Source organism: Dendropsophus ebraccatus, chromosome 3 (assembly GCF_027789765.1).
Source record: "Dendropsophus ebraccatus isolate aDenEbr1 chromosome 3, aDenEbr1.pat, whole genome shotgun sequence".
NCBI classification, from domain to species: Eukaryota; Metazoa; Chordata; class Amphibia; order Anura; family Hylidae; genus Dendropsophus; species Dendropsophus ebraccatus.
Genome location: NC_091456.1, coordinates 191654322 through 191678109, shown reverse-complemented (window position 1 = coordinate 191678109; position 23788 = coordinate 191654322). Strand labels below are relative to the sequence as shown.

General features: G+C 43.8%; 1 protein-coding gene across 1 annotated transcript in view; it reads left to right on the top strand.

Moving 5' to 3' along the window:
- The first annotated feature begins 444 nt into the window (after positions 1–444).
- The window catches only part of LOC138786629 (zinc finger protein 665-like), a 35519-nt gene continuing 12175 nt past the window's right edge, over positions 445–23788 (top strand). Inside the window, exons 1-6 of the mRNA XM_069963611.1 lie at positions 445–1052; positions 1139–1200; positions 1331–1445; positions 1721–2654; positions 13058–13075; positions 13599–13962. Of these exons, the coding sequence (XP_069819712.1) occupies positions 968–1052; positions 1139–1200; positions 1331–1445; positions 1721–2654; positions 13058–13075; positions 13599–13962 (1578 nt within the window). The 5' untranslated portion in view covers positions 445–967. The remainder of the gene's footprint in view (positions 1053–1138; positions 1201–1330; positions 1446–1720; positions 2655–13057; positions 13076–13598; positions 13963–23788) is intronic.

Here is a 23788-nt window from a genome sequence, read left to right as displayed (position 1 = left end):
ACATTTCTAGATGCAGCAATAACAGATGTATTACATTGTTTCTTCTGTCTATACAGGATCCTCTGCTGATATCTTCTATATAAGATGGAGAGAGACAGGAACAAGATGGCCGAGAGGATAATAACCCTCACCCTACACATACTCTTCCTGCTTACTGGGGAGGTGAGGGATTCTGGGAGTGATGTCATCATGACATCATTCTTATCTATGGAATAACAGATGGATAGGACTGGAGAGGTGAGGGATTCTGGGAGTGATGTCATCATGACATCATTCTTATCTATGGAATAACAGATGGATAGGACTGGAGAGGTGAGGGATTCTGGGAGTGATGTCATCATGACATCATTCTTATCTATGGAATAACAGATGGATAGGACTGGAGAGGTGAGGGATTCTGGGAGTGATGTCATCATGACATCATTCTTATCTATGGAATAACAGATGGATAGGACTGGAGAGGTGAGGGATTCTGGGAGTGATGTCATCATGACATCATTCTTATCTATGGAATAACAGATGGATAGGACTGGGGAGGTGAGGGATTCTGGGAGTGATGTCATCATGACATCATTCTTATCTATGGAATAACAGATGGATAGGACTGGAGAGGTGAGGGATTCTGGGAATGGATGGAGTGATAGTAATGTGTCTCTCCATACACAGGATTACACAGTAGTGAAGAAGTCCTCTAGTGGGCGCTGTGGGGCCCCTGGGTGTGAAGGATGGGGAAGAACCCTGAGCCCAATCCCGGGGCCCCTGATACATGAGGAAATGGAGGAAGAGAAGATCCTAGAAGTCACCAACAAGATGGTGGAGCTGCTGAGTGGAGAGGTGAGACTGTGGCTGCTGGGAATGCTGGGACATTATACAGTAACACCACTGGAGGGGTGGGGGGGGATGACTGTGTGACCATTGTGTGTGTCAGGTTCCTATAAGGTGTCAGGACGTGGCGGTCTATTTCTCCATGGAGGAGTGGGAGTATGTAGAAGGACACAAGGATCAGTACAAGGATGTGATGCTGGAGGATCAGCAGCCCCTCCCATCAGCAGGTAATAGACAGGACTATATACACACCTCCTCTCTGTATTATCTGGATGGAAAGAATGAATTCAGTCTCTGTATGTGTTCCCTCCAGTCAGATTCAGTAAGAGAACAGCACCAGAGAGATGTCCCCGCCCTCTTCTCCCACAGGATCAGGTAGATGGAGATGTTCCCTATGATGTGTAGATGTGAAGCTCATGGTCTCAGTCTCGGTTTATTTGTGTATTGAGGTTCTTTAGGGTGTCATTGATGCTTTTATAATATTTTATCACATCTTATGGCTCAGGATGAAGATCTGATGTATATTAATGCTCCAGACTTAATAATAATAAAAGAAGAAGAGACAGATGACAGCAGTGATGAGCAGTATAAGGAGGACATCACTATAGGTAACCGCCCAGGTGAGTAGATAATATGTAATGTTCATGTGGACATATAATACGTGTAATAGGCTCAGTAAACGAGTGTTAATCTAGCAGATCGGTGCTCATTTACATTATTAATCAGCCCGTCTAGTAGGACCCTAAAAGATGATAGCTCCTTAAAGTCATTACATATTACAAGAGACAGAGCAATAATTGGATATATTGTACAGTATTTGAAATATGCTGGACTTTGTAGTGCGCGAAGTTTTGTTAAGATAGGTAGATAATAAAACCATCTTTCTTCTTGGCAGCTGAGTGTCCCCGGAGATCAGAGGGACATCAGATATCTCCAGATATTACAGCAGATGGTCAGATCACACATGATACATATGAAGAACCTTCTATTACCCCAGATATACCCCCAGCCCCTCACAGCATAGATCTGGCATCTCATCCTTCTATACAAGTCTTGTCTACTGATCCATCACAAACTCTAAATGACGGTAAAAGTTACAGCAGGAATGTTGTATATCAGAATATAGACACAGAAGAATATCCATGGTCATGTTTAGATTTTGGGAAACGTTTTTCTGTGAAACCAAAACATCTGAGAACTCACACAGGAGAGACTCCATTTACATGCCTAGAATGCGAGAAGTGTTTCCAAAGTGAAGCGTGTCTTGTAGAACATCAAAAAATTCACCAACGAGCAAAGCCATTTTCATGCACAGAATGTGGGAAATGTTTTACTTGGAGATCGCATTTAGTTGAACATCAGAGAAGTCACACAGGGGAGAAGCCATTTTCATGCCTAGTATGTGGGAAATGTTTTAGTGTGAAATCAACTCTTACTGAACATCAAAGAATTCACACAGGGGAGAAGCCATTTTCATGCTCAGAGTGTGGGAAATGTTTTACTTGGAAATCACATTTTGTTGAACATCAGCGAACTCACACAGGGGAGAAGCCATACTCCTGTTCAGACTGTGGAAAATGTTTTATTTCAAAATCACGTCTTATTCACCATAAAAAAATGCACAAGGGGGAGAAGCCATTTTCATGCGCCCAATGTGGGAAATGTTTTGCTTGGAAATCAGATCTTGTTGTACATCAGAAAACTCACACAGGGGAGAAGCCGTTTTCATGCCAAGAATGTGGGAAATGTTTTACTGTGAGATCAACGCTTATCGAACATAAGAGAATTCACACAGGGGAGAAGCCATTTTCATGCCCAGAGTGTGGAAAGTGTTTTACTGTGAAATCAACTCTTGTCAGACATCTAAAAACTCACTGAAGAGAGAAACCATTTTTATGAACTGCTGTACATGTGGGAAATCTTTTAACCAAAATTGATGTCAACCAGGGGAGAAGCCACTTTTATGCCGAGAATGTGGGAAATAAAAACTTGTTATACCCCAGTTAGTACACACAGCTGATCGGTTTGGGGTGCTGGGAATTGGATTGATGTAATAATGGTCAGTCCTAGGCCGTCTGTTTTAAAATCCTGGATACTCTATTTAAAGGGAATCTGTCATCTGTAATTTATGGTCCAAACTGCTGACCCTGTTAGGTCAAGGAGACACATATCATATATCCAGCTGTGCTTCCAGAATGTAGAAAAATGCTTTTCTTTTCTGAAACAAGGAAAAAGTGAAAGAGGCTTTTCCAAGCTCCTAAAAGCTGTAAGCTGGAACGACTCCTTCATACTATAGACTAAAAATATTTTATTGTGTTGTGGAAGCACAGTTGGGTATATGAAAGGTACCATGTGTGTCCTTGTCCTTACAGCATCTAAGGGGCCACTCACACGTTCACAATATGTGGTCAATTAATATCTGAACAGTTTCTGAGCTCCCAACATCATAATGAATGCTGATGGGAGCACTGAGCGCCGGTCCGCAGTATACTGTCCGTGTACAGAACGTATATTGAATGGATTCTCACAGTGTCAGCAGTTTGGAACCTGAATTGTAGCTTACGGATTCTCCTTTAAAATATGGCTAACAGCTTCCCACCTCTGTGGATAATGTTCCTCTTATTCCCCCGGCACTGCCTCTTTGTCCCACTCAGCTGAAGATCTCACTTTTCCTTAATAGACTGTAATAAAGCGAGAGTCACATTTGATTGACAGGAAGAGACTCTTGGTGCTGTGTACCCTTCACCCGGCTGTATCTCAGGATTGCGGTGGGTTTCAGCAGCGAGACACCTGGTGCGATCAGTAAATTATGTCGAAAGTTAGTACAAATGACAGTAAGACTTGAAAGTGTCACTGTGATATTTTTTTATTGTAGAAATCAAAAGTACAGACGATTTTAAGAAACTTTGTAATTGGGTTTATTAAGGCACTATTCCACGGAACGATTATCGGCCAATATACAGGAATAGAAGGTAACGATCAGCCGACATTGTTCATGTCGGCTGATCGTTGCAGTCGTTTGTTTTTTAACATGCTAAAAAACAAGCGACTGATATAGTAGTGATCTGCTGCTGTTGCTCTGATCACCCGGGCAGCCCCCCACAGCTCCCTGCGGCCCCTCCCGCACTCACCTGCTCGCTGCCGCCATGTGGGGTAGCGGCGGCTGATTACCCTATGTAATCTATGGAGGGGGGAGGAGGAAGGAGGGAGATTAGTCGCAGCAGAGAACAAAGCAGGACCTGTGTGAAAGCCGGTATTCAGAGGTCAGAGAGGTCAGTGCTGACTTCAGAGGAGATAGCCTGGTGATGTAGCTGTAAATTAACTCTTTGTTGTCCTGTTTTGATGCCTTATCTCCCTCAACCCTACCTCTCTCTATAAGAGAACCATGGAGACAGGGGGGAGAGCTTCAATATGCTTTTTCATGATAAAATGCAATTTTTGGCTAATAAACACAATTACAAAGTTTCTTAAATTCACCTGTACTATTGATTTCCGCAAAAAAAATTTAAACAACGTTACACTTTATAGGTAACTCGGTAGAAACCCAAAAATGCCCCCGAAAGGTGTAGGGGGGGGGGAGCGCAAAGTAATGGCACCACCATCCAACCTCCTGTCAAAGGAATCCTGTCAAGCCCTACTGAAGGTAGGATATCCAAGGTCCCCAGACTTTACAAAAGGTATCAGGAACCATAGAGTGTAGGCAATCATTTACCATTATCCAGTTTCATTTCATCTTCATCAGTTCAAGTGAGATTGTAGATTTCTTCTATTCTGCCTCTAAGATAAAGAACCACATCTTCAGAATGATTGGAAAGATTGGTTGAATCTTTCTCAAAAGGCCAAAGTCGAAGAGAAGACGGAAGATAATATGGTTGAATGAGAGTTTAAACAAAGGAGTCCGGAAAATTCATCGACATTTTGGCAGGAGACCCAGGAGGACCCCAGTGCTGAGACAGAGACATAAAGATGTATGTATGTAAGTGAGCCAACATCCTTCTGGGAAAACATCTTGTGAACAGATGAGACCAAAATAGAGCTTATTGGTAAAGCACCTCATTCTGTGCGTTTACACAGACAGATTTATCTGACAGATCTTTGAAGCCAAAACCAGGAACATACTATAAACAGGGATCAGGTCATAAAGGAAAGACTGGGATCTATCCTCTTTTCAAATCCATTCCTGGCTTTGGCTTCCAAAATCTGTCAGATAAATCTTTCTGTGTAAACGCACCCTAAGACCAGACAGTCCTGATGGGAGGTAAGGTAGGTTTTTTTTTTTGCAAGATAGGGCCTGCAGTTTACCAACTTTTTTAGCTGATACAATAGCGACTTATAAAAAAAAAAGTTTTTACTAATAGTAGCTTTATTGAAGCTTCTTCAAGGGGCTCAAATGAACCAGAGGATAGAACTAGAGATGAGCGAACCGGATTCGGGTTCGAGTCCATCCAAACCCGAACAATCGGCATTTGATTAGCTGGGGCTGCTGAAGTTGGATAAAGCTCTAACGTCTGGAAAACATGGATACAGCCAATGACTATATCCATGTTTTCCAGATAGCCTTAGGGCTTTATCCAACTTCAGCAACCACCGCTAATCAAATGGAAAAAGTTTGGTTTCGGATGGACTCCAGCATGCCCGAGGTTCGCTCATCTCTAGATAGAACCTCTAAAACTATCGATAGGTCCCAGGGTTCAGAGGCTGGTTGGAGAACTTTCCCTCAAAGGCCCCGTTCACACTGAGCAAGAGTGCATTTTTACGCTATTAATTATCTTTTTGGCCCCGTTCACACTGAGCAAGAACGCCACTCTCTGCCGTGGAATCCAGCCATGCTCAGTGTCCTGCTTTGAGTGAATGAGAGGGCACGTGCGCATCCACTTCCTCCCCTCTCCGCTCAAAGAAATGACATGTCACATCTTAGAGCGGAACGCAGCAGAGCACCCTCTCATTCACTCAAAGCAGGACACTGAGCACGAGAATTCCGCCGTTCTTGCTCAGTGTGAACGGGGCCAAAAAGATCATTCACAGCGTAAAAATTTAAAGACATCGGAGAGCTATGGAATACCAAGATATTCATGACATCATCATAAAAGCCCGTTTGCAACAAGCTTAACTGGTCAGTCTCCAAGCTGTGAGGTGGAGGTTCTCTTAACAAGGATGGAAGATACTTTTCTGGCTAAGAAGGTCTGGCTAAATTGGAATCTCCTCGTAACAACCCTTTGAAAGTTCTAACACATGAGGGAACCAGGCCCTCCTGGGCCAGAACGGGGTGGTTGCAATGGCTGTCCCTGTTCTTCCTGAAACTTTCCCTTGGTGGGAAAAGCAAAGTAATACATACATCAATTTGTTTTTCCAGTTAATTGACAGACCATTTACAAAGTCCGAGGAACCCAACCTGTAGATCGAGCAAAATGTCTTGATCTTGTTCTCTCTTGTGGCCCATCACATCATTTTCTGGGAGCTGGAAAGGAGGTCTCTTACTGCCTGAGACAAGTTTTGTCGTCTCATGACCAAGGAATCCATGATGAAGCCAAGGAATTTGCATCTTTTGGATGTTTTATGATTTCCAATGGTTTAAGAAGACGCCATGGCGTTCTATAATGTCTATCATGATCTTGATGTGACGAAGGACTTCTTGAAATGGGGCCTTGATAAAAAATTGCACACGCATTTTCATCTGGTACTGACCAGTCGTAAGCCTTCACCTAATTTAAAAAGTCGCAAATGATAAATTGGGCGCTAATCCCGGATTATCTGAACTTTTGGGTGAATATTTAAAATAGTTGCAAAAAAGTTGCATCTAAAAAATAATCACCTTGAATACTGGTTCATAAATAGAACTTAGACCAAAAACCTGTAAAAATCTAATTATTCACCAAAAAAATAGGTGCAAAGCCCTAGATAAATTTCCCCCATAGTCTTTTTCTTTTGCATTATTGCTACTCGTAGATATGATATTTCTAAGGAGCTTTTAATATCAGGATATGAAGATACGTTTAAATCCAGAGTAGTGGCAAAGTCGTCTTTTTAAAGGATAGAGATGACTGAATGAATTGTCTCCTTTTATGAACCTGTTTAAGAAGGACAGGTCGGTCTCAAGATGCCAGTTTCCCTCTTTGTTTCGGATGGCAAAAATACTGGAATGGACTCCAAAACCTCTGTGATGTACTGGAACATCTTCCAGGGCTCCTTAAGAGATGAATTCATGTAACAACTTCAATGCAAGAAAATTTCCGGGATTTATTAAAAAAAAAAAATGTTTGGAGTTTGGGAGGTTCTATGGAGTATACCCCCTTGTCACTACTGACCTAACCCAGGCTTGGCCTACTGTACTTCTGGCGCCAAGACTTTTGTTTGTTATTGTTAGAGGACTGCTTGATTTTTTTGTGTCCAGAAGCATTGCCACCTCGGGGCTTGAATTCACCTTGTCCTCTTCGGGGACCGGCTCATCAACCCCTCCGACCCGGAAGTTCTGCCCCCTCTCTGTGCAGCGTAGACAGGGCCGGCTCCAGGTTTTTGTGGGCCCTTGGTCGACAGGGCCTCAGCCCTTGTATAGCAAATTATATGGCATCATTGTTATAGGGTCTCTGTCCCTCCGTTCTGTGTGGGTGATCAGCGGTGTGTTGTGTGCTTGTTGTCCTCCTGTATGGGTGTGTATTAGGTATATGGTGCCTGCACGGAATGGAGAGATGTATGCACACTGATACAGGAGGGATGGTAAGTATGTGGTACGCTGCTGGTTGCCTGCACAGAGTGGAGAGATGTGTATGCACTCATGCAGGGGGATGGTAAGTATGTGGTGTGCTGCTGGTCACATACACATAAGTATATAACGCACTGCTGGTTACATACACATAAGTATATAACGCACTGCTGGTTACATACACATAAGTATATAACGCACTGCTGGTTACATACACATAAGTATATAACGCACTGCTGGTTACATACACATAAGTATATAATGCACTGCTGGTCACATACACATAAGTATATAATGCACTGCTCGCATACACGGAGTGGAGAGAGGTGTATACACTCATACAGGGGTTAATGGGTATGTAATGCACTGCTAATCACCTGCACAGAATGGAGAAAGATGTGCACACCCGGACGGGAGGGATTATAAGTATATAATGCACTGCTGATCACGTCAGTTCTGGCAACACACACACTTGAGACACCCCCCCCCCCCCCCCCCCCGGTTACAATACTCACCAACTTGCATCAACGTCCTGGTCGCCGTGATGTGAAGAAAGCGAACCGCCGGGTAACTTCCGGGAGCATGTCTGGTGGCAGGAGAAAGGCTCGGCAGGAGCGTGGCTGCGGCGTGCATCCGATGCACAAGTGACGGGTGACGTCACTGAAGCAGCCTCTGAGCGCTACGTGAGGGCGGGCAATCTAAATTGCGGATCAGGCCAGGGATGAGAGCCCACTGCTGCTGTTATTTCGGCGGGTGGCGGGAGCAAATAACTTTTGGCAGAATCATGCCTAGCGACGCCACTGTTCCGGTGACTAATTATTCCGGGCATGGGCAAGTGCCGGGGGGCCCCTTGCGGGGCTGTGGGCCCTGGCACTTGCCCGAGTAAGCCGGGTGCTAACGCCGGCCCTGAGCGTAGACACTCCATGGAGCATGTTGGACATCCCATTACACAGTACATGGGATGGGAACAGCGCTAGCAGGAACAGGTCTGGGAACATGGATGATATAAAGTCACTACCACCAGTGGGCAGCCATATCGGAAAGCTGCAGAACCCTACAGCCAGAGCTGGCAGGCATCCCTGGTCACCAGATGCCACTAAATCGGGACAATTCAACTGAAAAAACATGCTGTGTGGTCTCTGTAGGTCTTTTATGGTACTTGTTTAATTTAAAATTATAATTATATTTGTTTCTTATGCCTGGCAGGATGAGATAGCTAAGGTAACCCCTATTGTTATGTGCTTCCATAGGACAAAATGAACATATATATATATATATATATATATATATATATATATATATATATATATATATATATTGAGCCTCTAGCACTGATCTGAATATCAATACCGTTTCTAAAAAAAAACAAAAACTAAACCCTACCCCAAAAATAAGCCCTAGCTTGATTTCCCAGGCTTTCTAAGTAGGCTTTGAAATATAAAAACTACTCATGTCACATGATGTCACAGAGACGGAAAATGGACAAGTGCCACCCCTACCTCCCAAATATTACGTTGAAGGGGCCAACAATTTTGTCCGGCCTATTTTTTTTTTTTTTCTATTTTTTTTTGTGTTGTTCCATGTATAATGGCAACTATTTTCTAGAAGAAATACAAACTTTTCAAGAAAAATTTCAGGAGTGCCAGCAATTTTGGCCATAACTCATTGAAACATAGAAGATTGTTGGCAGAAAAAAATACCCCCAGTTCCATATATTCTGTTCTATTAGTATTTCCCATCTTATTATCTTAGGATAGATATATGTATATACCAAGCAGGTTTACAATCAGTTATTATAGATTAACTAACCACATTTGCTGGTAGTTTAATCCAAGCATCTACTACTCTTTTAGTAAAGTAATATTTTCTCATGTTGCTTCTGATATTTCCCCCAGTAACCTGTGACTGTGTTCTCTTGTTCTTCAGTTCAGTTTTTTTGTATTAAAACACTTCCCTCCTGAACCTTATTAAGTCCTCTAACATATTTGATGGTTTTGATCATGTCCCCCTTGTTCCTTCTTTCCTCCAGACTATACAGATTTATAACCTGATATGTTTAATGCCTCACCCCCTCACCCATTTTTGTATCTGTCTTTGGACCTGTTCTATGTTATCAGTATCTTTCTGTAGGTGAGGTCTCCAGAACTGGTCACACTATTCCAGATGTGATGTCACCAGAGCTGTATACAGCGGGATCACAATCTTCTCTTACTACTGGTTATACCTCTAGCTATACAGCCCAGCATACCATTATATATATATATATATATACAGCACAGCATACCATTATATATATATAGCCCAGCATACCATTACATATACAGCCCAACATACCATTATATATACACAGCCCAGCATACCATTATATACAGCCCAGCATACCATTATATATACAGCCCAGCATACCATTATATATATACAGCCCAGCATACCATTATATATATACAGCCCAGCATACCATTATATATATATACAGCCCAGCATACTAATATATATATATATATATGTAGATTACACACAGCTCTGCTGCAGGCATATATAACACACACATACACAGCTCTGCTCCACACACATCACACACACATCACACACATCACACACAGCTCTGCTGCATACACATCACTTCAGCTCATCCAGCACAGCAGAGTCCTGCATACACTGAGCAGCAGCCCCTGATCATGTGACTGATCACATGACTGTGACATCATGGCAGGTCCTGGAAGCACATGGTCCTCCCAAACAAGTCACATGGGCGTGATGTCATCAGGTTCATAGATTCACTTGGAAATAGCATCTACCAATAAAACACGGCTCCTGTACAGCTCTGCAGGTGGAGGGAAGGAGCTGGAGGACAGCGGGAGGATTAACCCCTTCAGCACTGGGTAGTTTTCTGTCCTGTACTGATACGTTACTGGAGCCAGAACTTTTTTTTCTCAGGCCTGTGCTGAGTTGTGTTACATTGTTTCCTCTTTCTTCTATTCAGATTCTTACACTCCAGGATCCTCTGCTGATATCTTCTATATAAGAGACCGACCCATCAACCATGGAGAGAGACAGAGACAAGATGGCCGAGAGGATAATAACCCTCACCCTACACATACTCTTCCTGCTTACTGGGGAGGTGAGGGATTCTGGGAGTGATGTCATCATGACATCATTCTTATCTATGGAATAACAGATGGATAGGACTGGGGAGGTGAGGGATTCTGGGAGTGATGTCATCATGACATCATTCTTATCTATGGAATAACAGATGAATAGGACTGGAGAGGTGAGGGATTCTGGGAGTGATGTCATCATGACATCATTCTTATCTATGGAATAACAGATGGATAGGACTGGAGGGGTGAGGGATTCTGGGAGTGATGTCATCATGACATCATTCTTATCTATGGAATAACAGATGAATAGGACTGGAGAGGTGAGGGATTCTGGGAGTGATGTCATCATGACATCATTGTTATCTATGGAATAACAGATGGATAGGACTGGGGAGGTGAGGGATTCTGGGAGTGATGTCATCATGACATCATTCTTATCTATGGAATAACAGATGGATAGGACTGGAGAGGTGAGGGATTCTGGGAGTGATGTCATCATGACATCATTCTTATCTATGGAATAACAGATGGATAGGACTGGAGAGGTGAGGGATTCTGGGAGTGATGTCATCATGACATCATTCTTATCTATGGAATAACAGATGGATAGGACTGGGGAGGTGAGGGATTCTGGGAGTGATGTCATCATGACATCATTCTTATCTATGGAATAACAGATGGATAGGACTGGAGAGGTGAGGGATTCTGGGAATGGATGGAGTGATAGTAATGTGTCCTTCCATACACAGGATTACACAGTAGTGAAGAAGTCCTCTAGTGGGCGCTGTGGGGCCCCTGGGTGTGAAGGATGGGGAAGAACCCTGAGCCCAATCCCGCGGCCCCTGATACATGAGGAAATGGAGGAAGAGAAGATCCTAGAAGTCACCAACAAGATGGTGGAGCTGCTGAGTGGAGAGGTGAGACTGTGGCTGCTGGGAATGCTGGGACATTATACAGTAACACCACTGGAGGGGTGGGGGGGATGACTGTGTGATCATTGTGTGTGTCAGGTTCCTATAAGGTGTCAGGACGTGGCGGTCTATTTCTCCATGGAGGAGTGGGAGTATGTAGAAGGACACAAGGATCAGTACAAGGATGTGATGCTGGAGGATCAGCAGCCCCTCCCATCAGCAGGTAATAGACAGGACATCACTACAGGTAACCGCCCAGGTGAGTAGATAACACGTAATATGGATGTGGACATATAATATGTGTGGATGAGGCCGATATCTCCATCATGTGTTGTCACTACTGATAGGGGAGAAGCAATTGGTTGTTGGTGTTGAATAACTTTTGAGAGAATAGAGAACATTTACTATTGAGTCTAAAATGTGCGGGGTTTTTTCTGTTTTTTTTTTTTTACCCATCCAAATAGGACTAATTTAATCAAATTTGTGAATAGAATATTCTCAGAATATTATCAAAAAAACTGCACATATATATTCCCCTGGTACTGATCAGACGTGGACCTGCACCAGTTTGTGCGACTTTAAAAGATAAATTTGACGCAAGTCCTGGTTTATGGAAACAAACATGGGCCACGTCTGTCTTGTTTATAATGCAATGATTCACATTAAAGTCAATGAAAACTAAGTTGTTTCACACAATTTAATGAACTATGGCCGTTGTTTGGCTACAGCTGTCGAAATGATCTTCACGTAATTTATTTTCGGTCGTTGTCCATAGACTTCAATGCAATTCTTCATTGTTTTGAGTGCCATATAATGGCCATTGTTTATAAGTAGTGGGAACATAGCCTAAAGCTCTAGTGAGCAGCCTAAGGTTTGTGTATAAAGGCCTGGGCTGAGATCTTTCTTTCAGAGCTTTCCCTCTCTGCCTGTGTGCCTATCTTCCTCTTCCCCCCCTTGATCTGAGCTACAGGATAGTAGGGAGCAGAATTTGCAGCATGAGACAGTTTAACAAATTACAGGGGGAGGGTGTGATGTACTTGATATCATGAAAAGGAAGCATTTTGTCTGATAAGATATATTACTTGTACTTTTTATCTATGCAAAGTTCACAGGACCGCAGCGGCCAGTGATTGGCTGAGCAGCCTGTCAGCTCAGAGAAGCTGCAGCGTACGGTATCGGGAAGGCAGGAGAAGACCACGAGCGCAGAGAGGTAATGTATGTACAGTTTAGGGCAAGGGCTGCACGGACATCGCTAACAAGATATGTATATGTATACAGCCCTTGCTAAGCGATTATTGTGCTATGTAATAAACTCAGTAAACAGGCGCCTATCTAGCAATAATCAGATATATTGTGCAGTGTTTAGAATATGCTGAACTTTGTAGTGCGAGAAGTTTGGTTAAGATAAATATTAAAATCTGCTTTCTCCTTGGCAGCTGAGTGTCCCCGGAGATCAGAGGGACATCAGATATCTCCAGATATTACAGCAGATGGTCAGATCACACAAGATACATATGAAGAACCTTCTATTACCCCAGATCTACCCCCAGCCCCTCACAGCAAAGATCTGCCATCTCATCCTGTTATACAAGTCCTGTCTACTGATTCATCACAAACTCTAAATGACAGTAAAAGTTACAGCAGGAATGTTGAAAATCTGAATACACACACAGAAGAGAATGCATGGTCATGTTCAGACTGTGGGAAATGTTTTACTGTGAAACCAAGACTTGTTGAACATCTGAGAACTCACACAGGAGAGACACCATTTACATGCCTAGAATGCGAGAAGTGTTTCCAAAGTAAAGCATGTCTTGTAGAACATAAAAAAATTCACAAAAGAGCTAAGCCATTTTCATGCACAGAATGTGGGAAATGTTTTTCTTGGAATTCACATTTGGTTGAACATCAGAGAAGTCATACAGGGGAGAAGCCATTTTCATGCCAAGTATGTGGGAAATGTTTTAGTGTGAAATCAAGTCTTACTGAACACCAGAGAATACACTCAAGGGAGAAGCCATTTTCATGCTCAGAATGTGGGAAATGTTTTACTTGGAAAACACATTTTGTTGAACATCAGAGAATTCATACAGGGGAGAAGCCATACACATGTTCAGACTGTGGAAAATGTTTTATTTCAAAATCATATCTTATTCACCACGAAAAAATGCACAAAGGGGAGAAGCCATTTTCATGCCCCGAATGTGGGAAATGTTTTGCTTGGAAATCAGACCTTGTTAAACATCAGAGAACTCACACAGGGGAGAAGCCGTTTTCATGCCAAGAATGTGGGAAATGTTTTACTGTAAGATCAACTCTTATCGAACATCAGAGAATTCACACAGGGGAGAAGCCATTTTCATGCCCAGAGTGTGGAAAATGTTTTACTGTAAAATCATCTCTTGTTAAACATCTAAAATCTCACTGAAGAGAGGAACCATTTTGATGAACTACTGTACATGTGGAAAGTCTTTTAACCCCTCAAGGACAGAGCCAATTTAGATTTTTGCGTTTTCGGTTTTTCCTCCTTGTGCTTAAAAGGCCATAGCACTTGCATTTTTCCACCTAGAAACCCGCATGAGCCCTTATTTATTGCGTCACTAATTGTACTTTGCAATGACGGGCTGAATTTTTGCATAAAGTACACAGCGAAACCAGAAAAAAATTCAAAGTGTGGTGAAATTGAAAAAAAAAAAGCATTTTGTTTATTCGGGGGAAATGTGTTTTTACGCCATCTGTCCTGGGGTAAAACTGACTTGTTATATATGTTCCTCAAGTCGTTACGATTAAAACGATATGTAACATGTATAATTTATATTGTATCTGATGGCCTGTAAAAAATTCAAACCATTGTTAACAAATATATGTCACTTAAAATCGCTCCATTCCCAGGCTTATAGCGCTTTTATCCTTTGGTCTATGGGGCTGTGTCAGGTGTCATTTTTTGCGCCATGATGTGTTCTTTCTATCGGTACCTTGATTGCGCATATGCGACTTTTTGATCGCTTTTTATTACAATTTTTCTGGATTTGATGCGACCAAAAATGCGCAATTTTGCACTTTGGGATTTTTTTGCGCTGACGCCGTTTACCGTGCGAGATCAGGAATGTGATTAATTAATAGTTTAGGCGATTACGCAAGCGGCGATAGCAAACATGTTTATTTATTTATTTGTTTACTTTTATTAATAACCTGGGAAAAGGGGGGTGATTCAGACTTTTATTAGGGGAGGGGGCTTTTTACTATTAACAACACTTTTTTTTTTTCTTTTACACTTATACTAGAAGCCCCCCTGGGGTTAGGGTTATTCCCCCCTGGGGTTAGGGTTATTCCCCCTGGGGTTAGGGTTATTCCCCCTGGGGTTAGGGTTATTCCCCCCTGGGGTTAGGGTTATTCCCCCCTGGGGTTAGGGTTGTTCCCCCCCCCTGGGGGACTTCTAGTATATACACTTTGATCTGTCATAGAGATCTCTGCAGCATAGATATGCTGCAGAGATCCATGAGATAGGCACTCGTTTACTTCCTGCTGCTGCAGACAGAAGTAAACGAGTGCCGAGCCGGCGCCATCTTGGAGCGGTCCCCGGCCGGCTTCAGTTACGGAGATCGCTCCTCCGGGATAACATCCCGGAGGAGCGATCTACCCATTAGACACCAGGGATGACGCTGCGTCCGGTAATCGGATGCAGCTGTCAACTTTGACAGCTGCATCTGATTACTGTATTAGCGGGCACGGCGATCGGACCGTGCCCGCTAATACCTGCGGTCCCGGGCTACAAGCGGCACCGGGACCGCCGCAGTTCAGAGCACGGCCCCGCTCTGAACGTCCCTAACGGCATCAGGGCGTAAATATACGCCCTATGTCGTTAAGGAGTTAATCAAAAGTGGACTCAACCAGGGGAGAAGCCACTTTCATGCCCAGAATGTGGGAAATGTTTTTCTTGTAAATAAAAACTTGTTATACCCCAGTTAGTACACACAGCGGACCATTGGGGGTGCTGGGAGTTGGATTAATGTAATAATGAAGGTCGGTCCCAGGCCGTCCATGTTAAAATCTTGGCTGCTCTATTTGAAGGGAATCTGTGATCTTTAATTCCTGGTCCAAACTGCTGATGCTGTTAGGTCAAAAAGATGAGAGATACATATTACTTTTCATATATCCAGCTGTGCTTCCAGAATGTTTCTTCTCTGGGGAATGAGGCTTTTCCAAGCTCCTTTAGGCTATGTTCACACGTAGAAAGAGAACGGCCGGTATTTGAGAAGATCATCCCGGCCAGTACTGCAGTACCAGCCGGATGATCACTGCCCCTGGATTCAGATGCGGGTGCATCTGTGCACACCTGCATCCGAACTCCCTGCTGCACACAATGGAATGTGCGGCCAGAGCCGCACACTCCATTGTGTGAAATTACACTGAATAGTGGCCACAGAAAACTGAAAGGTCAGTTTCTTGCCGCGACGCTAGGGATCCCGGCCAGAGTGTATAGGTATCATTACGTAACCTCCCTAGTAATATTGTTACAATGGCCAAGATTATTACGAAACTTACGCAGTGGGAGCATGGCCTAAAGCTGTTAGCTGAAATGTCTCCGCTCCCTCCTCCCTGCTTGATTGACAGCTCTAGTCCCCAGCAGGGTCAGGTATGGGGGGGGGAGGTGTTACAGCTTCTCTGATTCTTCATACTATAGAATAAAAGCTTTTTTTCTATGTTGTGGAGACGTGCGGTTTACTGCACTGCACACTGTATCTCAGGATTGCGGTGGGTTTCAGCAGTAAAACCCCCTGTGATCAGTAACTTATGACATGTTAAAAGTTAGTACAAATGACTGTAACTCTTTAAAGGTAACGTGGTAAAAAAACAATAAATGCATGAAACGATTAACATTCAAAAATTCGTTAGACTGTTCATAATTGAACGATGATCGTTTTGTGTAATAGCAGACATCGAATAAACGACCAACGAGAAATCGTTGGTTGCTTGATAGAATTTGGACCTATTTTTATCATCATCATCGTTTGGTGTGATAAGACGTTGTTTTCAGAAGTGACAACAGGACGACCGCACGAGTGATCATAAATAAGGATCATCGATCGTGTAATTGGATGAAAGATTTCAGGTTCTTCGCAACAGCGGTCATTTGAGATTGTTAATCGTCGAAAAATTTTGGAATAGGACCCTAATAGTGTCACTATCCTATCTCCTGTCAAAGGAATTATTGTCCCTCTTTAAGGTAGGATATCCAAGGCCCCAAAATTTAAAGGGGAACTCCAGGAAGAGGTTAAAAAATTAACCTTCTGCAGAAGCATATAGCATTACTTATCTATTTATCCAAGTTTTGAAACCACCAAAAATCCATTTGTTTTGGGGGTCTTTGTTTTGTATTGTGCGGCTGTACTTCCTGGTTCAGCAGTTGTACGCAGTACTACAGGTTCCAGAATGCAGAGCTTTCCCTCAGCTGATCATTACAGTCTTCCATCATGCTCATTCCCCACCAAAATCTGTTGCAGATCATCTAGGCTGTGTTTACACATTGCAGTTTCATTGTGTTCCTGAATTATTTGCAGTGCTTTATCATTTCATTGTGGTCCCACCCACACACAGCACGCTGTATTCTCTACCTGTAACACCACACAGCACACAGTTACTACCTGTAACACCACACAGCACACTGTATTCTCTACCTGTAACACCACACAGCGCTGTATTCTCTACCTGTAACACCACACAGCACGCTGTATTCTCTACCTGTAACACCACACAGCACACTGTATTCTCTACCTGTAACACCACACAGCACACTGTATTCTCTACCTGTAACACCACACAGCACACTGTATTCTCTACCTGTAACACCACACAACACTGTATTCTCTACCTGTAACACCACACAGCACACTGTATTCTCTACCTGTAACACCACACAGCACTGTATTCTCTACCTGTAACACCACACAGCACGCTGTATTCTCTACCTGTAACACCTTACAGCACGCTGTATTCTCTACCTGTAACACCACACAGCACGCTGTATTCTCTACCTGTAACACCACACAGCACGCTGTATTCTCTACCTGTAACACCACACAGCACACTGTATTCTCTACCTGTAACAGCACACTGTATTCTCTACCTGTAACATCACACAGCACACTGTATTCTCTACCTGTAACACCACACAGCACGCTATATTCTCTACCTGTAACACCACACAGCACTGTATTCTCTACCTGTAACACCACACTGTATTCTCTACCTGTAACACCACACAGCACACTGTATTCTTTATCTGTAACACCACACAGCACGCTGTATTCTCTACCTGTAACACCACACAGCACACTGTATTCTCTACCTGTAACACCACACAGCACACTGTATTCTTTATCTGTAACACCACACAGCACGCTGTATTCTCTACCTGTAACACCACACAGCACACTGTATTCTCTACCTGTAACACCACACAGCACGCTGTATTCTCTACCTGTAACACCACACAGCACACTGTATTCTCTACCTGTAACACCACACAGCACTGTATTCTCTACCTGTAACACCACACAGCACGCTGTATTCTCTACCTGTAACACCACGCTGTATTCTCTACATGTAACACCACACAGCACGCTGTATTCTCTACCTGTAACACCACACAGTACACTGTATTCTCTACCTGTAACACCACACAGCACACTGTATTCTCTACCTGTAACAGCACACTGTATTCTCTACCTGTAACATCACACAGCACACTGTATTCTCTACCTGTAACACCACACAGCACGCTATATTCTCTACCTGTAACACCACACAGCACTGTATTCTCTACCTGTAACACCACACTGTATTCTCTACCTGTAACACCACACAGCACACTGTATTCTTTATCTGTAACACCACACAGCACGCTGTATTCTCTACCTGTAACACCACACAGCACACTGTATTCTCTACCTGTAACACCACACAGCACACTGTATTCTTTATCTGTAACACCACACAGCACGCTGTATTCTCTACCTGTAACACCACACAGCACGCTGTATTCTCTACCTGTAACACCACACAGCACTGTATTCTCTACCTGTAACACCACACTGTATTCTCTACCTGTAACACCACACAGCACGCTGTATTCTCTACCTGTAACACCACACAGCACACTGTATTCTCTACCTGTAACACCACACAGCACACTGTATTCTCTACCTGTAACACCACACAGCACACTGTATTCTCTACCTGTAACACCACACAGCGCTGTATTCTCTACCTGTAACACCACACAACACTGTATTCTCTACCTGTAACACCACACAGCACACTGTATTCTCTACCTGTAACACCACACAGCACTGTATTCTCTACCTGTAACACCACACAGCACGCTGTATTCTCTACCTGTAACACCTTACAGCACGCTGTATTCTCTACCTGTAACACCACACAGCACGCTGTATTCTCTACCTGTAACACCACACAGCACACTGTATTCTCTACCTGTAACACCACACAGCACGCTGTATTCTCTACCTGTAACACCACGCTGTATTCTCTACATGTAACACCACACAGCACGCTGTATTCTCTACCTGTAACACCACACAGTACACTGTATTCTCTACCTGTAACACCACACAGCACACTGTATTCTCTACCTGTAACAGCACACTGTATTCTCTACCTGTAACATCACACAGCACACTGTATTCTCTACCTGTAACACCACACAGCACGCTATATTCTCTACCTGTAACACCACACAGCACTGTATTCTCTACCTGTAACACCACACTGTATTCTCTACCTGTAACACCACACAGCACACTGTATTCTTTATCTGTAACACCACACAGCACGCTGTATTCTCTACCTGTAACACCACACAGCACACTGTATTCTCTACCTGTAACACCACACAGCACACTGTATTCTTTATCTGTAACACCACACAGCACGCTGTATTCTCTACCTGTAACACCACACAGCACGCTGTATTCTCTACCTGTAACACCACACAGCACTGTATTCTCTACCTGTAACACCACACTGTATTCTCTACCTGTAACACCACACAGCACGCTGTATTCTCTACCTGTAACAGCACGCTGTATTCTCTACCTGTAACACCACACAGCACGCTGTATTCTCTACCTGTAACACCACACTGTATTCTCTACCTGTAACACCACACAGCACTGTATTCTCTACATGTAACACCACACAACACACTGTATTTCCTACCTGTAACACCACACAGCACACTGTATTCTCTACCTGTAACACCACACAGCACGCTGTATTCTCTACCTGTAACACCACACAGCACGCTGTATTCCCTTCCTGTAACACCACACAGCACGCTGTATTCTCTACCTGTAACACCACACAGCACGCTGTATTCTCTACCTGTAACACCACACAGCACTGTATTCTCTACATGTAACACCACACAGCACACTGTATTTTCTACCTGTAACACCACACAGCACTGTATTCTCTACATGTAACACCACACAGCACACTGTATTTTCTACCTGTTACACCACACAGCACTGTATTCTCTACCTGTAACACCACACAGCACACTGTATTTTCTACCTGTAACACCACACAGCACTGTATTCTCTACCTGTAACACCACACAGCACACTGTATTCTCTACCTGTAACACCACACAGCACGCTATATTCTCTACCTGTAACACCACACAGCACTGTATTCTCTACCTGTAACACCACACTGTATTCTCTACCTGTAACACCACACAGCACACTGTATTCTTTATCTGTAACACCACACAGCACGCTGTATTCTCTACCTGTAACACCACACAGCATGCTGTATTCTCTACCTGTAACACCACACAGCACTGTATTCTCTACCTGTAACACCACACTGTATTCTCTACCTGTAACACCACACAGCACGCTGTATTCTCTACCTGTAACACCACACAGCACGCTGTATTCTCTACCTGTAACACCACACAGCACGCTGTATTCTCTACCTGTAACACCACACAGCACGCTGTATTCTCTACCTGTAACACCACACTGTATTCTCTACCTGTAACACCACACAGCACTGTATTCTCTACATGTAACACCACACAACACACTGTATTTCCTACCTGTAACACCACACAGCACACTGTATTCTCTACCTGTAACACCACACAGCACGCTGTATTCTCTACCTGTAACACCACACAGCACGCTGTATTCTCTACCTGTAACACCACACAGCACACTGTATTCTCTACCTGTAACACTACACAGCACACTCTATTCTCTACCTGTAACACCACACAGCACGCTGTATTCCCTTCCTGTAACACCACACAGCACGCTGTATTCTCTACCTGTAACACCACACAGCACGCTGTATTCTCTACCTGTAACACCACACAGCACTGTATTCTCTACATGTAACACCACACAGCACACTGTATTTTCTACCTGTAACACCACACAGCACTGTATTCTCTACATGTAACACCACACAGCACACTGTATTTTCTACCTGTAACACCACACAGCACTGTATTCTCTACCTGTAACACCACACAGCACGCTGTATTCTCTACCTGTAACACCACACAGCACGCTGTATTCTCTACCTGTAACACCACACAGCACGCTGTATTCTCTACCTGTAACACCACACAGCACACTGTATTCTCTACCTGTAACACCACACAGCACGCTGTATTCTCTACCTGTAACACCACACAGCACGCTGTATTCTCTACCTGTACCACCACACAGCACTGTATTCTCTACCTGTAACACCGCACAGCACACTGTATTCTCTACCTGTAACACCACACAACAAGCTGTATTCTTTACCTGTAACACCACACAGCACGCTGTATTCTCTACCTGTAACACCACACAGCACTGTATTCTCTACCTGTAACACCACACAGCACTGTATTCTCTACCTGTAACATTGATATTGGAATAAAGTAAATAACTTTTTGAGTTGAATTTAATTTGTTTTTTCTTTTCATCAATAAGGACTTTATCCTACCTACCTCACTAAAATATTCAACCTTTCCCTCCTCATTCAAACACTATTATATTACACTTCAAACCTATAGACCCATACTGTGCAGCCAACTATTGACCTGTCTCCAATCTGCCTTTCATTTCTAAACTCCGAGAACGTCTGGTCTATTCCTGCCTAACCCGCTATCTCTCTGATAACTCTCTTCTTAAATCTCTACAGTTCGGCTTCTGATCCCTTCACTCCACTGCAACTGCTCTCACCAAGGTGTCAAATGATCTCCTGAAGATCAAGTCACAAGAAAACTTCTCCTTGCTGATTCTCCTGGATCTCTCAGCAGCGTTTAACACTGTGGACCACTAGCTCCTCCTCTCCATGCTCTGCTCTCTTGGCCTTAAAGGGGTACTTCGGCCTGGGGGCATTTTTTTGATATGGCTGGGGAGAAGGTGGCTGAGGGCTACAATGTCCACTCACCTCCCCGGTTCCAGCGGCAGGTCCCGTATCGCGGCACTCCGGTCCCCGCTACCCGGCTGCTTCCTGGTGTCTGACACGGGCTCGAGGCGTGACGTTTCAAGTCCGCTCAGCCAGTCAGTGGCAGGGGCGGGATGCGCTAAAACTGAACTTGTATTCCCTCCCTCTAACCAACCCAAACCCAACATCTCCCTCTGTCTGTGGTACTAGCATAACTCCTGTATATCAATCTCCATGTCTGGGGGTTATGCTGGACTCAGATCTATCTCTCACTCCCTATATCCAAGCTCTTGCAGCTCCTGTCACCTACATCTCAGAAACATCTCCAGAATCCGCCCATTTCTCACCACTGACACTGCTCAGACTCTTACTGTTGCCCTGATCCCTTCCCGCCTTGACTACTGTAACTCCCTACTAATCGCTAGAGAAAAAGACAACAAAGACAGCGCTCCATTTGCAGGACCAGTTGCAATGGGACGGACAGAATTCCAGTACCGGAGTAAAAACCGGGTCCCCTCTCACCTGGCTAAGTTGTGCAAGATCGAGGCCCAACTCTTCATGCGTATACTCAAGAAGGGAACCAGTGTGCAGCCTTCCTGCAAACCCACGCCAGGGCCATAACAAGATGCAGACCTCCTCTCCAAATTCCAGCAGGATGAATAGGCGCAGCTACTCCGAACAGATGATGGGAGTAGCTGCGCCTATTCATCGTGCTGGAATTTGGAGAGGAGGTCTGCATCTCCCTACTAATTGCTCTTCCTTTCTCTAACCTCTCCACTCTCCAGTCTATCCTGCATGCAGCAGCCAGGCTCATCTTCCTCTCCAGCCGTTACACTGACGTCTTCCCCCTGTACCAGTCACTCTCACCCATAAAGCTCTCCACAACTCTGCCCCTCCATACATCTCCTCCCTCATCTCCACCTCCCATCCTACCCGCGCTCTACGTTCTGCTAATGATCTTACACCAACATTTTCCATAATCAGAACCTCTCACTCCGGCCTCCAGGACTTCTCTCGTGCTGCACCAGTTCTCTGGAATTCATTACCCAAAGACCTCAGACTCCTTTCTAACACTCACTGTGTCAAGCACGTCCTGAAGACTCATCTCCTCAGGCTTATAACATTCCTTAAACTTGTCTCCCCTCTGCTATCCCTTCTCTGTCTCCTCTTTAACCTCCTCAGTGTCCTGTACTTTGAAATTTCTACCTGAACTTAGACAATGATGTGTGACTGTCTCACCCAATCGCCTATGAGAAACAGATTGCTGAACTCAGGGAGACCAGCCAAACGACAACACTGCCGGCTGCTAGTGAAAACGCTCAATGCAGTGAAGTCCTAGGTGCATTGCCCCCTGGGAAACATAAATATGCAAAAGAGGAGCCTGTGGAGCCTCATTGAAGAGTCTCAAAACACTTTGCGAGACTATGTATAATGGCTGGACCATCTCCAAATTAAGCACTTGTTGCCTCTCGTGTCCCGCTAGTCTGTAAGCTCTTGAGAGCAGGTCTCTTACTCCTTTCTATATTTATTTATTTTTATAAATGTATTTTATAATGTCATATAAATATAACCTTATATTGTGTAAAAAAAATAAAAAAAAAGGCGCTTCAGAATCTGTTGGCGCTATACAAATAAATATTATTATTATTATACGATATTATCTTACACTGGATATACTGTTTATGCCTCGTTTTTTTCTCCAGGTGGGATTGGCAGTGCCGTCTCTTATCCTCTCTGCCGTTTAGCATAATTTACTTATGTTACTGCATCAT